Below are 14,625 nucleotides of genomic sequence, written 5' to 3'. Positions count from 1 at the left end.
AAAAACTATGTAAGAAAATAAAGGTAGAACAACTCGAAAAACCAGATTCTGATATTGAGGAAGAGGTAGAGTCTAAATTTTCGAGTGACTTTTCCCAGTTAACACCTAAGACTAGAAGGCAATTAGTTAGGGAGTCAGGAATTCTAATTTTTCTTATGTGGGACATAGCTAATGATATGATTTTTGATTCAATTAGAAAGGAGAAAATGTGTAGTATAAGACAGAGGAAGAAATATTGCAAGCACATAGGGGAATCAAATTTAGTAATGATCATCAAGCCTTGGTAATTTGGTCAATTGAAAAAAGAGATAAGACTAGAATACAAGAAATTTCTAGTGCAGAACATACTAGTACTCTTATAGTATATAGGAATGATGAAGTGAGTAGTCAACAAATCACTAGGATGGCTAAAGAAATACTAGAGTTTGGGGATGCTGTGTCTGGAAAAGAAAAAGATAGGTTCTTAGAACTCAATGCCAAATTTGAAGAAGTACTGAAGGCTTATGAGGAAAGGGGAAAAAAGATACAATTACTAGAAAATTAGATATCTCAAGTGGATAAGAAACTTGGGAAGAGAAAGATGGGAGAATCCAACAAGCCAAGAATTGTGTATCCTTGGCCACCAGTTGAGCCATTTAAGTCAACTCCTATTGTTGAAATACCAGACACCCCATAGAGGCTTGAGTTCTATACTGTAGAGGAATTTGAAGAGGAAAGAGACAAATTACGGGAAATGTATATATAATTAAATAATCAATATGAAGAAAAACTTAGGCAAGTTGTTATGTACTTGGTAGATAGAATTGAGTGGCCAACATGTTATGATTAGTTGGCAAGAATTGTAGCTATATGGGATGAAATAAAAGGAGATGAAGATAAATTGAGACCCATTATATAGAAGTGGAGTGAAAGAAATAATGACATTACTATTATGTGCATATCTATCATCTAGTTACCATGCCACCAAAAAGAAAAGATTTTCGATCTACTTAATAGGCTAGAGGATTTTGATAATAAACTAGTTTCTATTCAGAAGAGAATAGAAATTTGCCTCTCCAAGTACATAGCTAAAAAGTTTGATCTTTTTCCTAGTACTCTTAAAAGGGTTGATAAAAGAAAAGAAAAGGAAGAATGGAAAAAGGAATTAGATGAAATATTGTACCAAAGAATGAATAATGTTGTAAATGAAAAGGGGCATCTACTATGGGCAATGGCCAATGAAGAGCTGGTCAAAGTGCAATTATTTTACAATGTTATCAAGAAGGACCTCGTTGAAATAGAAGCAGCTAGAAATTTTGTAATAAAAGTGGAGAGGGAAATCCTAAACTTTGATTGGCCTGATGACATTGCTTTCAATGAGTGGAAAGAGAAATTTATGTCTGTAGAATATATGGTAGAAAATGATGGGGTAGAGGAAGATGTAGAGGTAACTGTTACTTTAATAGTCCATGATGAAGACAATGAGAACCCCTGAGTGGAGGTGAGATTGCAGGTAATAGAACAAGACACATCACTCTCAAGCCTAATAGCCACGTACTTCGATGAATTAGAATAACATGGGAACAAGTCATTGATTTCACAATTTTGATGTATAACAGAAAAGTAGCTCACCTAAAAAGAATATTTTGATGTAAAAACGTTTCTATTACACAATTTTTTTGTCCTTTTGTGACTATTTGCAAAATGTAAATATCTTTTGTAAAAAGGATAGTTGTCAATTCTCTATGCTTGAAGCTTGTTGCATCTCACTCTATTTAAGTGAGATTCCAAGGCTAGAGAAGGGTTCGAATTCTTTGTTAATTTTGGTCTATACTGAATATGACTTGGTCCAGTTTATTAGTGCAAAATTTATGATGTATTTTCTTTGCAAATACTTGGGAATACATTGATGTTACAGGGGTCTAATATTTCATCTAGAGTCATTATGAGTTTTATTACAATTATGTACAATTTTCAAAGAAGATTAATACAACGTTGAATTGTCCCCATATCTGTTGTTGCTAAATTTTTTCCCATTGTTATTACCTGGTTATTCTGATTTTGTGTGAGCAAAGCTTGTCCAATTGAATGCAATTCACTTAGATTGTATGTCAATTCATTATTGCTATTGATTCAATGAATTAAGTAAATGCTCTAGTGAATTTGATAGGGTTGCTAAGGTAATAGGAATGATGTCTATAAGGATGAATTCCAGTAAGAATTTCTGATAGCATTGGTTGTAATTCAATCAATTAGATCTACAAATGGGAATAGACTCCTAATCCCAATGGATAAAGCACTGATCTAGTTAATCCAATCTGCAGATAGAGAGATCATGAATAAGCATCAATTCTAAAATCAAAATCAATTTTATTTTACCATTTGAAGAGTTTCAAAGAGGGTCAACACTCGTTTACATTAGATTTCTGAGTTTTAGATAGCTGCTATTTTCAGATTTATTTGTTAACCTAAGGAGAATTGTGACCAAATTTGCTTATAAGGGATGCATATCATCTGAAAATGTCAAGGAATGGATAAATTATGTATATGTTAGAGATAGGAGATGAGACTTAGAATGAAACTTAAAGGATTCTCATACAACAACATTCATTCGAATCATCCCCTAGGTATACCCAGCTTGGTTCTGCAGAGCCTAGAGAGTAGAAAACTAGTCTTGGTTTTGTTGAAGTTGGATCCAAATAATATGCATACATAATTTTTAATGGGAAGTAGCTAGTCCCTAGATTTGTGAGTATTATTATCTTGGTATTGAGCTTTTGTTGTTCAGTAGTTGAAAAACACCAACATTAGTTAGTGCCCCAAGCCTAGCCCTAGGGTAGGGAGGGCCTTTCTTTTCAAAATATTGTGTGGGGATTGATATGGTCCATGGTTGGGAGGTTACCTAAGCTAATGCTTCTCCTCTTAACCGAAAGCTGAGGCTTGCACAACCAGTTCAACACTCTTCAGTTACTTTTGTATGTTTTTACTCTATCCTTGCTATGCATTTACTTCCTCTTGTATCTTAGTATGAATGGTAATAATTGAAACTCCTTTTATATAAAGATGATAGAAAGAAATTATTCCAGTTGGTAGTTATTTCAGTTAATATCTCATGAAATGAATTTTTAAGATGCTATGTTTGGTAGTTTAGTTGAAATATTACTTTCATATCTAATTGAAATCAAATATTAGTTTTATCCTTTTTAGTTAAGAAAATTCATTTGATACAAGGGTTTCTACTGATGATAAGCTCACTTAGAACTCTTCTCGAATACCTAGTACTAGGTATAATAATCCAGTGAAAAATAAAATAAATAAATAAAAATAAAAATAAATAAATAAATAAATAAAATCTGCTAATGGTGGTTGGAGTTATCTTTTTGCTACTAAATCTTCTATTACTATTACCTAAAGGCGAAAGCTCGACCGCTTTCCTATTAAAAGAGATTTTTGGTGGTAGTCTAGAGCCTAGATGTGGTGGATAATGAAGACTTCTACCAACAATGTGGTTGGTTTGTAGTTTTGCTAGTTTATCTCCTTCTCTTTCAAGTCTTCAACATTGGGTAATGGATTCTTGAAGATCTCTAGTTTTTTGTAACATTAATATTTTCTTTTATGATAAGGGTTTTTTATTACTACTACTTCTTCCCATGATTGAGATATAATGTTTTAGAGTGAGCCATGGTCTTGGGAGACTCACTCTATTTTTCCAAACCCTAAATAATCTCCTTTAACCCTCTTACTTAACCAATATATGTGTATTCAATGTGGGTTCATCTTCCCAATCTTCACCTTCATTTTTTAAAGAATTATTTTTTTGAGGCCATCAATAACTCTATTGGCTAGTTTATACAGGTGGACAAGTCAACAACCACTATGGGTCTCTTTACCTTTTCTCACATTTTGGTTAGCATGGACATCTCCACAACTTGTTTAGGTGATGTGGTTCTCATGGTTGGGATAGGCCATGGACTCAGTAAATGGATTATGAGGGCCTCCCCTTTCATTGTTGCCAATATTTATCTACTAGCTATCTAACAATTGATTGTTCCCTCTTGCAACGTAAAGAAATTTCCACTTAGTGGAAGGATGCTAGTGAGGAACATTTGATTGTCTAGGTTTTCTAATCTTCCTCTAATGATGCATGAAAAGATGATGATGACTCCCATATAGATGAAGATTTTTCTATAAATATGGACTCTATAGTTCCTATGGATCCTACTCTTATTGTTTCTAGTGCAACGCCCTTTGGCCATGTGGACTCTTCTTTGTCCATTGCTCCTCTAATCAAATCTTTAATTGGTCTATAATAGTATATAATTTTTGTTCTTTCAACTCTCTTCTCATCTTGATGATGGATCACAAAGTGTGATTCAAAAAACTCTTACACAATCGAATCCAGAAATTGCATTATCTTTATTACATGGATTGTGGAAATCTCTTCACTTTGAATGTACAAATTTATCAGTACTCTACACCTTGTGTTGATATGTTTTCAAATATTTTCTATGGTTTCTCCCCCTTTTTGTGGGGATCATAATGATAGTATCATCTAGCTGGTGGTCCAATGACATTTTTTTTAAAATCCTCTGATTCTCTCCCCCATCTTGTGTGCAATTTTCCTTCCCAATCTTGAGGTGGGCTATTAGCTTTTTGATAGTTTGTTGGTTTATGGCCTATCCTTGTAATAACCAACACCCAAATTATTAATGTGTTGATGATCTCTATTGATACGTATGGATTATGTATTGACACATATCAGCTATGGTTTTGTAAGGGATAAAACCCGTGTTTTGTAGCTAATTTTCATAAAAAACAATTTAATTATATAGGGAAACTATCATCACAATATCAACATTAATAATTGAATAATCATTGCTAAGAAAAAAGTTGAGATGCCTTATTCTTAGCACATAGGTCCATGGTCTATTTCCTATCTCCCTTCCTACTTGGCTCTTTAATATTCCTTTCAAGCATTCCCTTTATTAGGGTCATGCAAAGGCTTTTCCCCACTCTCACACCATATATTGCCTACCTTTTTAATGTTAAGTATTGGAAATAATGAGGAGAGATGCCATATCTTGTCAATGTCATGACAACCTCCTCCATTGGAACCATACCTTGACCATTGGTTAATCCCTTGACTTAAGAGATGTGTCACATCTCATAAATTATCTTTAGACTTATAAGCTTAGGTTTGGTGACAATTAATCATTTAGAATGTTAAAATCATAATATTTACCATTGAGTTATTATGAATGTTCAAACTCATCAGAGGTCGCAAATGGGGGAACTCATCCCCATAGGATTTGAACCTTGATGACAAAGACATGCACATGAATATAACAACATAACCATCACAACATGGCACTACCTTGGTAAGCAATAATTTGAAATTAATATTTACAAATTTATTAAATTATTAGAATATATTTTATAATATCTATAGAGGAATAACAACTATCATTAGATAATAGTAAGATGGTAAGTAAAAACATTTGAAAGGTTTGATTTGCCGTTGTGTTGGATGAATAACCATCTCTATAGATATCATTCAGAATTAATTATACGAATAAAGTCTCATTAGAAAATTTATAATTTTTCTGTTGACAAAAATATTTCCAATAATAAAAATTTGTTCTCAAATTTGTTAGCTACTCTGACAAAAATATTTCCTCTAATAACAACTTGTTCTCAATTTTGTTAGATACTTTAACATGAAAACTGAAAATTTCCCTAATCACTTTAAAAGAACACTTGTTTGGACACGTCATACATCTAAATATTTAAATTAATTTGTTAGATACTTTAACATGAAAACTGAAAATTTCCCTAATCACTTTAAAAGAACACTTGTTTGGACACGTCATACATCTAAATATTTAAATTAATTATTATTTAAAAAAAGATTCAATTAAATTCTTTAACTTCATTTTTTTAAAATTTCCCTAATCACTTTAAAAGAACACTTGTTTGGACACGTCATACATCTAAATATTTAAATTAATTATTATTTAAAAAAGATTCAATTAAATTCTTTAACTTCATTTTTTTAACATTACTCTTATTTTGATGATTTTAATTTTAAAACATTAAGACGTGGATTAGGGTGAATACTTTGGATTGATCATGTAAGTACTCTCGTGTCAACATTTTCTTATATGTAAGGCCGGATGTCCAACTTAGGCCACTTATGAGACAAAAGTACCGAGCTTGTATATTTGCAAACAAATGGCAAATGTATGAGATATAAAAACATGGAATATCTCTGCTTTTCTGGCAAGGGAACGTGATGTAGTTTTATATTCGATCCATCTGCCAAATGGCTTACATATACAGTGAGTACATGGTAGTTTTGAAGCTCTTGCACAATAAATCTCTTTGTTTGCACCATTCTCTGAATATCAATGCAGTAATGGTCTTTTTATATCTATTGTTACTTGCTCACAACTGTTCAACTGCTCTTCTTCATCGGCATCTTTTCTTTTACCCCATAGAACCAAGTACAAACCGCCAAATATTAGCAGCACACCTATTACACTGTTCACAACATTAAACCACTACCAGGGTGTTAAACAAATATTTCGGGTAGTCATTATATAAATGTTACAATATATTAAAGTTAGTTCGTTTAAATTGTAGATTCAATTGTGTAAAACATCTTCTTTTCTAAAAGTCTCTATCCTGATGATAGATTGTCTAATATGATCTAAAATGTTGCTGAAAATAACCATTATACAATCCAAACAATAAATATTTCAAAAACAATCCAAAAAGTATACAATTCAAACTTTATTATAAAGGTAAGACCCACCTTCCTAAATGCAAGGTTTCACCCAAGAAGAAGGATGACAAAATAGCAGAGCAAACAGTAGAGACAGGGTTGAATGTTGCCACAAATACAGGCCCTCTTTTCTGAATGCACCATAACTGCAAAGTAAATGCTATTGCATTGCAAAAGATTCCCTGCACAAGTGACTCCTCCAGATTAGCATTCTACACAAAACATTTCAAGGGAAGCGACTCAGTTGATCAAAACATAACAACTCCAGAAAAATCATACATTCCACTCACCCCAAAAATAAGAGTCACAACCCCACTCCAATCCAAAAGCCATGATGATGAAACAAAACCCTTGTCTAAACTCAATATCAAGACAGCAGTTTGGATGGAGCCAAGAAGTAATGTGATTGCTGTCAGTGACAATGGGGCTGGATACTTTTTCAATGTCTCAGCCTGCATGCTCAATAGATTTAGTCAAAACTCAATGGTACAATTGTTTTTTTTAAATTACATGGGTGTCCCTTCGATCTAGTCCAACGATGACCAGCGGCCAAGTTAGGGCAAGACTAGTCCCCCATGGGTGAGATCAGTTGCGAACTCATCTACCCAATGGGGCTTAATGGTACAATTATTATAACAAAGGGATTCATAAATGTGAGCAAAACTTCTTACAAGCCGAGAAAAAAAGCTAAAAAGAAAAAGAAAAGGATCAGTTAGGACCTGTACTATCATGGCAGATGACATGATTGTCACAGCTGTTAAGAGGTAAATGCATCCTGTAATAGTTTTGTTTGAATTCCCCTCATGTAGAAAGTTAGGGATAATGTTTTGTGGATGAGGGTAATTTGGTGAAGGCCAGAGCTGGTTTAAAGCAGGACCTTGCAGGAAGCTCATGGCCATGGCTCCACACACACAAATCACTGTGCCCGCAATCTTGAATTGGCTGTGAGCACACTTCATATCTACTTTCTCCATGCTGCAAAGAGAGAAAAGTACTGTACTTATTAAACCAAAAAAACTCTGGGTATAAGATATAATTCAGTATTAAGTCAATCAGATTTCCACAATCTATATTGATGTTATTTTTCTATCACATCAATTGTGTAACAGTTTTTAGCATCGACATTTTAGATCATGCTACATGACCCATCATTGATGATGTAGGAGAGCAAAGATCATGCTACATGATCCATCATCAAGATGAAGTAGAAAACATCCCTTAAAAACATTCTGATGATGGATCATATGATATGATCCAAAAAAAACTGATGTGAAAAAACTGTTACACGGTCGATCCCAAAAAGAAAAAATAACTGAATCCAATATTTCAAGAAGTACAGAGTACTCACCCAAAGGCCCACGCCATGATGAAAATAATTGCAGGTGCCAAGTTGGGCATTGCTGAAGAGAAGGAAGGAGATGTTTCCTTCAATCCCATCAATAACAAAGCTTGAAATGCACAAACTCTTGAATAAGAGACAGAGAGAGCATTAAAATTCTGATTTTTGGCTTCGTTATTATCAATTACATCAAAAAATTTAGCTACAAATCAACTCACCCGCCGAGGGAGAGTGCAAGCACTTGAACCAACAGAGAGAAACTCACCTTGGGCAATTTTTTCCTGCATTCTCCAACAGCAAATTTGAACAAATTTAAGTTTATAACATTCCCTGAAGTATCCAATCATGTTCTGAAATATTTCAGACCAAGATGAACAAACTGCTTCACACATTGTAATGTGTGCTTTTGAGACAGTTTTGATGTTTAATTCAAGTTTGAACTCCCCCATTTACACAATGCAAGAAAGAAGATTACAATATCACAGGACTTCATTGATTTCCCCATTTCCCAAATTCATATATATTACAATTTCTTCAAGTCTATGATCAAATAGATTATGATTCAGCGGACTACATACTTTTCAAAGAAGAAGGCAAAAGGGCTGAGTACCAAGCCCCCAAAGGCACTGGAGTAAGCCACAAAAGTAAGGGGATTTGTACCCTTTGCCAATTCATTTCCCATGAGAACACCAATCACAGCAAAAGAAATCTGAGAACCCACTAAGGAGGCGTAAATGGCTATGTCCTCTAAGCTAAGAGAAGAGTCTTCCTTGGTGTACATTTTTGCTTTTGGAATGTTATCTTTCACCCTTCCACAAGCGTGCTCTCTCTCTCTCTATATATATGTGGTTTTGTCAAAATAGCTTCGTTTTCATTAATTGAACAGTAAACTAGGAAGGTTAGCAACTCTATAGTGGATGCCTTGCAAGCAAGCTCTTCCTTTGTGTTTTTTAATTGAAAAAAAAGCGGTTATTCAAGACGAAAAGTGATGCATTGAACTTAAAAGATACTGTCTTGTAGAGAAAGAGAAGACTTGTGTCACAGATCCTTTGAGCTCGCTTGCAATTTACACATCCTTAAAGAATGCTGCACAAGCAAAATCCACAACGCTTGTCAAGTTTTCTTAATGGAGCCCAGCACCCTCAGTGGTTGTGTGAGCAGCGTTTAAATTCCTTGGAAACCCATAAAAAATAGAAGTCAACAATGGGTATAGTTAGTATACGTACTAAGTTACTTAAAACATAGATATGAGAAAATATATTTATGACAATAAATAAGGGCTAGTTGATATTATAATTTTACATTGTGGATTCAGAGTTTGTTTATATGGTAAGTTGAGAATATGTGATTTTACATAGCATCTTTAGGTGGATTACATTGGTAGTGTTATGTTCATTGGATGTTATTGTGAGCTTGAATAATTGCTATGTTGGCTTCTCCCCATGATGTTGTTAAAAGGAAAATGGAGTGTAAGGCAAGTTAGAGGGACAGCGTATGGGGACTAAGTGAAGGGTTGATGAAAGAGATGTTTGGAAAAAGTATGTGAGATGATAATTTGGGACGGGTAAAAGAGATTGATAGAAGAATGAGTTTGAAGATCTGTGTAATTTTTTGGGGTTATGGGGGAATGAAATTTAGTCAACATTTGGTAATATCTTGAGATGTGATTCTTTTGTTAGATTGGTGATGGATTTTGGGGTTAGTTGGATTAGGGTATCATTTTTTTTTATGGTTTGAGGTCGAGGGGTATACGATTATGGATTGAATATTTGCATTGTCAAAATTTTGTATCTAAATTAATTTTGTGTTTTGTCTGGTAGAAATTTGCATGTATTTTGGAGTCTCTATGTTAGCATGAATGTTGATGCTATGGGGGAGCATTGCAGAACATTGTTATGACTGTGTCTGTCATTGATGACAACATAGCAATAAGTTTGCAAAAGACTGATAGAGCAGCAGACTGAAATTCATGTGTTAAAGACATCACATTGCGTATTTGTCTATGTGCAATTACCAACATATACTACAACATGTATTTGACATATGGGTGAGTGCGCAGAACCTGAGTCAACTGTGTGCGGAAGATATTAATGATTTACAGAGAACCATAGGGAAATAGAGCATGGGAAAAATAGTTTCTATTGTATGATCGATGTAGCTCATTGTGTTTGGAATGAAGGGTTACACAGTTAATTGGAGGAAGTATACTAACCACTGATGATGTCAGCAAGTGCATAGGTACGAAAGTCGAATGTGTGAAAGTTTGTGTATAATTGTGAGTCAACAACATTAATTAAATGTATATTTCATGGAGTTGACTCAAGGAATTAATGTTAAGTGTATGGAGCCGACTCAAGTAATTAATATTGAGTGTGGTATAAAGGAAAGATGTTTTCTGAGTTTTACACAACATGAGCAGAGGAGACTTGCAAATTGTGAAGTAGAAGAGCAGAGTAATCTGCTAATGCGTGTAAGTGACCTTAAGGGTTATTGTTGCTGAGTTCCAGATCTGATTGCATGATTTGAGGGTAAAGAAGTCCGACATACTAGACAAAGGAAGAGATAAGAGATTGTTCCACATCTATTATTCTAAAAGGAATGGTACCAAGATCAATTGGACAGTGGGTTCATTGATCTGATCCTGAAGTTGTTTGGACAATGGGTTCAGTTGCCTTCCACAACTCCTAACAGGGTGGAATCTTCTAACAGTGATTCAAAGTCTCCTAACAGCGACTCTTTGTACTAAGTATTGTAATAGACTCCTAATAGGGTCCATCCTCTAACAAGGAATATTTAGATTAGTACATTATTTTGTGGGCATCATTCCCACCAGGTTTTTCCTTTTGATCAAGGGTTTCCCTAGTCAGCATATCTGGTGTATTTGTGTATGCACATTTCTTATGGTTGTTGTTTTCTTTGGTTAATTAATTAAGATTGATAAATAACTAATTCTTCCCCCCTCAATTATACTAGTGGACTACTATTTCTAACAAATGGTATCAGAGCATCAGGTCCTTGAAGGGAAGTTTAACAACTCTAGGAGATCCATGGCGAATCTATTCAAGAAAGAAACTCCTATATTTGATGGCACAAACTACGACAGTTGGAAGGATAAAATGAAAACTCATCTCTTGTGCATGTGTCTAGGATATTGGCTTGTAACCAAGACATCTAAGAACATTGCAGAAGAAGACAATCTTGAAACTTGCACCGAGGAACATAGAGAAGTGTTTATGTGAAAAACAAATGGCAAGAGAAGCAATATTATCAGCATTACTTGAACGTGAGTACAGTTAGGTAGAACTACTCAAAACATCTCATAAAATTTGGAAAACTTTAGAGGCTAATTATGAGGGTGATACACATGCTAAAAGAGTTAGATTGCAAAATTTGTATTGCACATTTCAAGATGCTAGAATGATGGAAGATGAATATGTAAGAAGCTATGTTGGGAGAATATCTAACATTGTTGCAGGAATCACATTTCATGATGGAAAGAAGTTTGACGATGAAGTGATATGGAAGATTTTGAAAATTTTAACACCACCTTTCAAGACAGTAGCACAAATGATTCAGTTGATGATACCCTGTACTACTAATTTCACCAAAGAGGTATTGCTTGGTAGATTGGAAGCTGCAAAATTTGATCTGAAATAGTTTGGAGAATTGGCAAAAGTTGAGACAACATTCAATGCACTAAACATCAAACCTAGTTTAGCAAGGAACACAAAATCACATGGAGACATTGCCAATAGTAGCAAGTCCATTGAAGAAAATATCCAAGAGGGAGCAACTCTTCTTGTGGAAAGAGAAAAAGATGGTAAGAATATCTTCAAATGTTGGACATGTAATGAATATGGTCATTATGCATCTAAGTGTCCTAAAAGAGAAAGAAAGTTTAAGGGAAGGCTCAAGTCTAGAAGATCTAGAAATTGTTTATATGCTAATGAAGAAGAAGAAGAAGAAGAATCTGATCAAAACATGAGTGAAGATGAATTAGGGTTCATAGCTATAAAGGAGGATGATCTTGATAGAGAAATCAGAGAAGAAAGTGCGTTGATCTCACAAGTATTGGATCATTGATAGTGGTTGTTCACATCATATGATTGGTGACATGAGCAAGTTTGTCAAATTTAGAACCCATGGTGGAGGAATTGTCAGAGTGGGGAATAATGTAGCCTATCATATTATAGGAATTGGATCTATAAAACTTGATGGCAAAACATACACTGATGATGTTTACTTTGTTGATGGACTGAAGCATAACTTGTTGAGTGATGGACAAATTATGGACAAAGGCTATCAACTACAATTTGGTAATGACACATGCATTATCAAGAATAAGGAAGCAAAACTATTTGGCATTGGTACAAAAACCAGAGGTAATGTATTTTAGTTAAACTCCACTGAAATAACATGTTTGGTAGAAAAGATTGACAACAGTTGGCTATAGCACAACGAATTTTTTCATATTAATTTTGATAACATTGTGAAGGCCAGCAATACAATTGCTGTGAGAGATTTACCAAAGATCACTAAGACTACTAACACTATTTGTAAGAAATGTATTTTGGCTAAGCAGAAGAGAGTCTCATTTCCTAGCAAGTAGTTTTGTACCACACAAAAGCTAGAATTAGTTCATATAGATCTGAGTGGTCCCTCAAGAACAAGAGGATTCTATGGAGAAAGGTACTTTATGAATTTTGTTGATGATTTCACTAGAATGATGTGGGTAGCTTTTCTTAAAGAAAAATTAGAAGCATTTGATAAATTCAAGATATTTAAGAACAAAGTTGAGAATGAATCTAGAGTTAAAATCAAAAGCTTAAGATCAGATAGAGGAGGAGAATTCACCTCTAGAAAATTCAATATCTATTGTGAAGAGCATGGCATCAAGAGACAACTATCTTCACCCCATACACTTGAGTAGAATGGGAGTGCTGAAAGAAGAAACAAGTCAATTGTTGAAGCTGCAAGAGCTATGTTATTTGAGAATGATGTACCAAAGACTTTCTGGAGAGAAGCAATCAATACAATAGTATACACACTGAACAGAGTGTAGATTAGGAAGGGTATTGTAATACCCCAAAATTGGCTCATTGCCATGATACCAATTCTAGTCTATTTTTGATCAATTCTAAGTCCTATTCTAATAGGCAATTCTCATTTTGCTATTCGCTACCTGACTTAATTATCAGATGCAGAAGACCCTAATCTGCATTCATCATATTTCTTATTTAATTCCTATAGTATTTACTCATATTAGTCACATTAAACCTATTGATTAATATTTAATTTAATTATTAAGTATTTATACTTTAATTAAATTAAATTATATCCTAAGGCTAATGTACTATGGAATTAAATTTATTTAATTTAATAAATGTGCCTATTTTAATTAATTAAATAAAATTATTTAATTAAATGGAGCATTTACTTCTAATTAATTAAACAAAGTTATTTAATTAAATGGGAAGTCATTCCTAATTAATTAAATGAAGTTATTTAATTAAATAAGAAAACTGCCTCTAATTAATTAAATAGAATTATTTAATTAAATAGAAAAGGTAATTATGAGAGTATATCTCATTTTATTAAATTAATTATCTCACCAAAATCTCTCTTCAGTTCAAAAAAGGAAATTTCCAGTTCACTATTGATAAAAAATGAGTTAAATGAGTTAACTCCTTTTTCTACTCAAATTAAATCAGTTAACTCCTTTTTTTACTCAAATTAAATCAGTTAAGTCCCTTTAATTTGGGAATCTTCCTTTATGACTGAACTTCACCTTTAATCCTGATCGTTGATTGAAATCGATCTCAACTGTTGATGGATTCCAGGAAAGTCTATTTAAGAGACCCTCATCTCTTCATTTTGGGGGAGGTTGAATGAGAATTTGCATCGAATTGATGTTGGATTGTGCATTCATTTGAGCTCCTTACTTTCATAAGATATTCATTTTCTAGCTTAATTTCATTTAGCATAATATGCATATGATTAATCTAGTTTCCTTTACTTGTTCTTAGATTAAACGTGCATACTCCATTCTAGATTAATCTGCATTCTCATATAGATTAGTCGCATTTTCTTTCAAATCCTTCATTCTTACAGGGTCTGGTTGCTTAAACACCTCGAATCTGAGGATATCTGACAAGCAATTCCCTTTAGATAGAAGACAACAAGTCGCTTTGCAGGGCAAATCTTGGATGAACAATCTCATGTTCATTCCAGGATGAATCCGCATACAGTGACCGTGTTGAAGTGTGTGTGTTAGCAGAGGCCGCATATTCACGCATACATTTTTGGCACCCACCTGGGGCTCGAAAATCAATTTTTTTGGCCTCTTTCTATATTTTTTAAATCATTTTTTTTGTTCTTTGTCCGTACTGTTTCGTACAGATTCGAGAATCTTCGCGTGAGACTATTCATTTTCGCACGAGGATCTAGAATCTTTGCACGAAGATTCTTTTCGTATCACACAAGAAATTTCTTGGGCGCACGAAACTTTGAGCAGAACTTGTTT

At 33.9% G+C, this 14,625-nt stretch overlaps 1 protein-coding gene across 2 annotated transcripts; it reads right to left on the bottom strand.

Annotated features, from left to right (window-relative positions):
• Window positions 1-6,251: 6,251 nt before the first annotated feature.
• On the bottom strand, window positions 6,252-9,028 carry LOC149570412 (WAT1-related protein At5g47470-like). Of its 2 annotated transcripts, none has more exons than XM_089823068.1 (7): window positions 8,681-9,028; window positions 8,321-8,383; window positions 8,112-8,228; window positions 7,483-7,738; window positions 7,054-7,215; window positions 6,794-6,945; window positions 6,252-6,519 (listed from the first exon to the last, which is right to left on the bottom strand). In XM_089823068.1, the coding sequence occupies exons 1-7, from the start codon at window positions 8,881-8,883 to the stop codon at window positions 6,384-6,386; spliced, it is 1,089 nt and encodes a 362-aa protein (XP_089679194.1). In that variant the 5' UTR covers window positions 8,884-9,028; the 3' UTR covers window positions 6,252-6,383. The 2 variants fall into 2 exon arrangements, with proteins under 2 accessions (XP_089679194.1, XP_089679195.1); XM_089823069.1 differs by having other exon boundaries at window positions 8,368-8,383; window positions 8,681-8,923.
• Between the last annotated feature and the right edge of the window lie 5,597 nt (window positions 9,029-14,625).

Source organism: Cupressus sempervirens, chromosome 3 (genome assembly GCF_028749045.1).
Source record: "Cupressus sempervirens isolate cs-2001-9-10 chromosome 3, ASM2874904v1, whole genome shotgun sequence".
Classification (NCBI taxonomy): Eukaryota; Viridiplantae; Streptophyta; class Pinopsida; order Cupressales; family Cupressaceae; genus Cupressus; species Cupressus sempervirens.
This window is presented reverse-complemented; position numbering and strand designations above follow the sequence as displayed.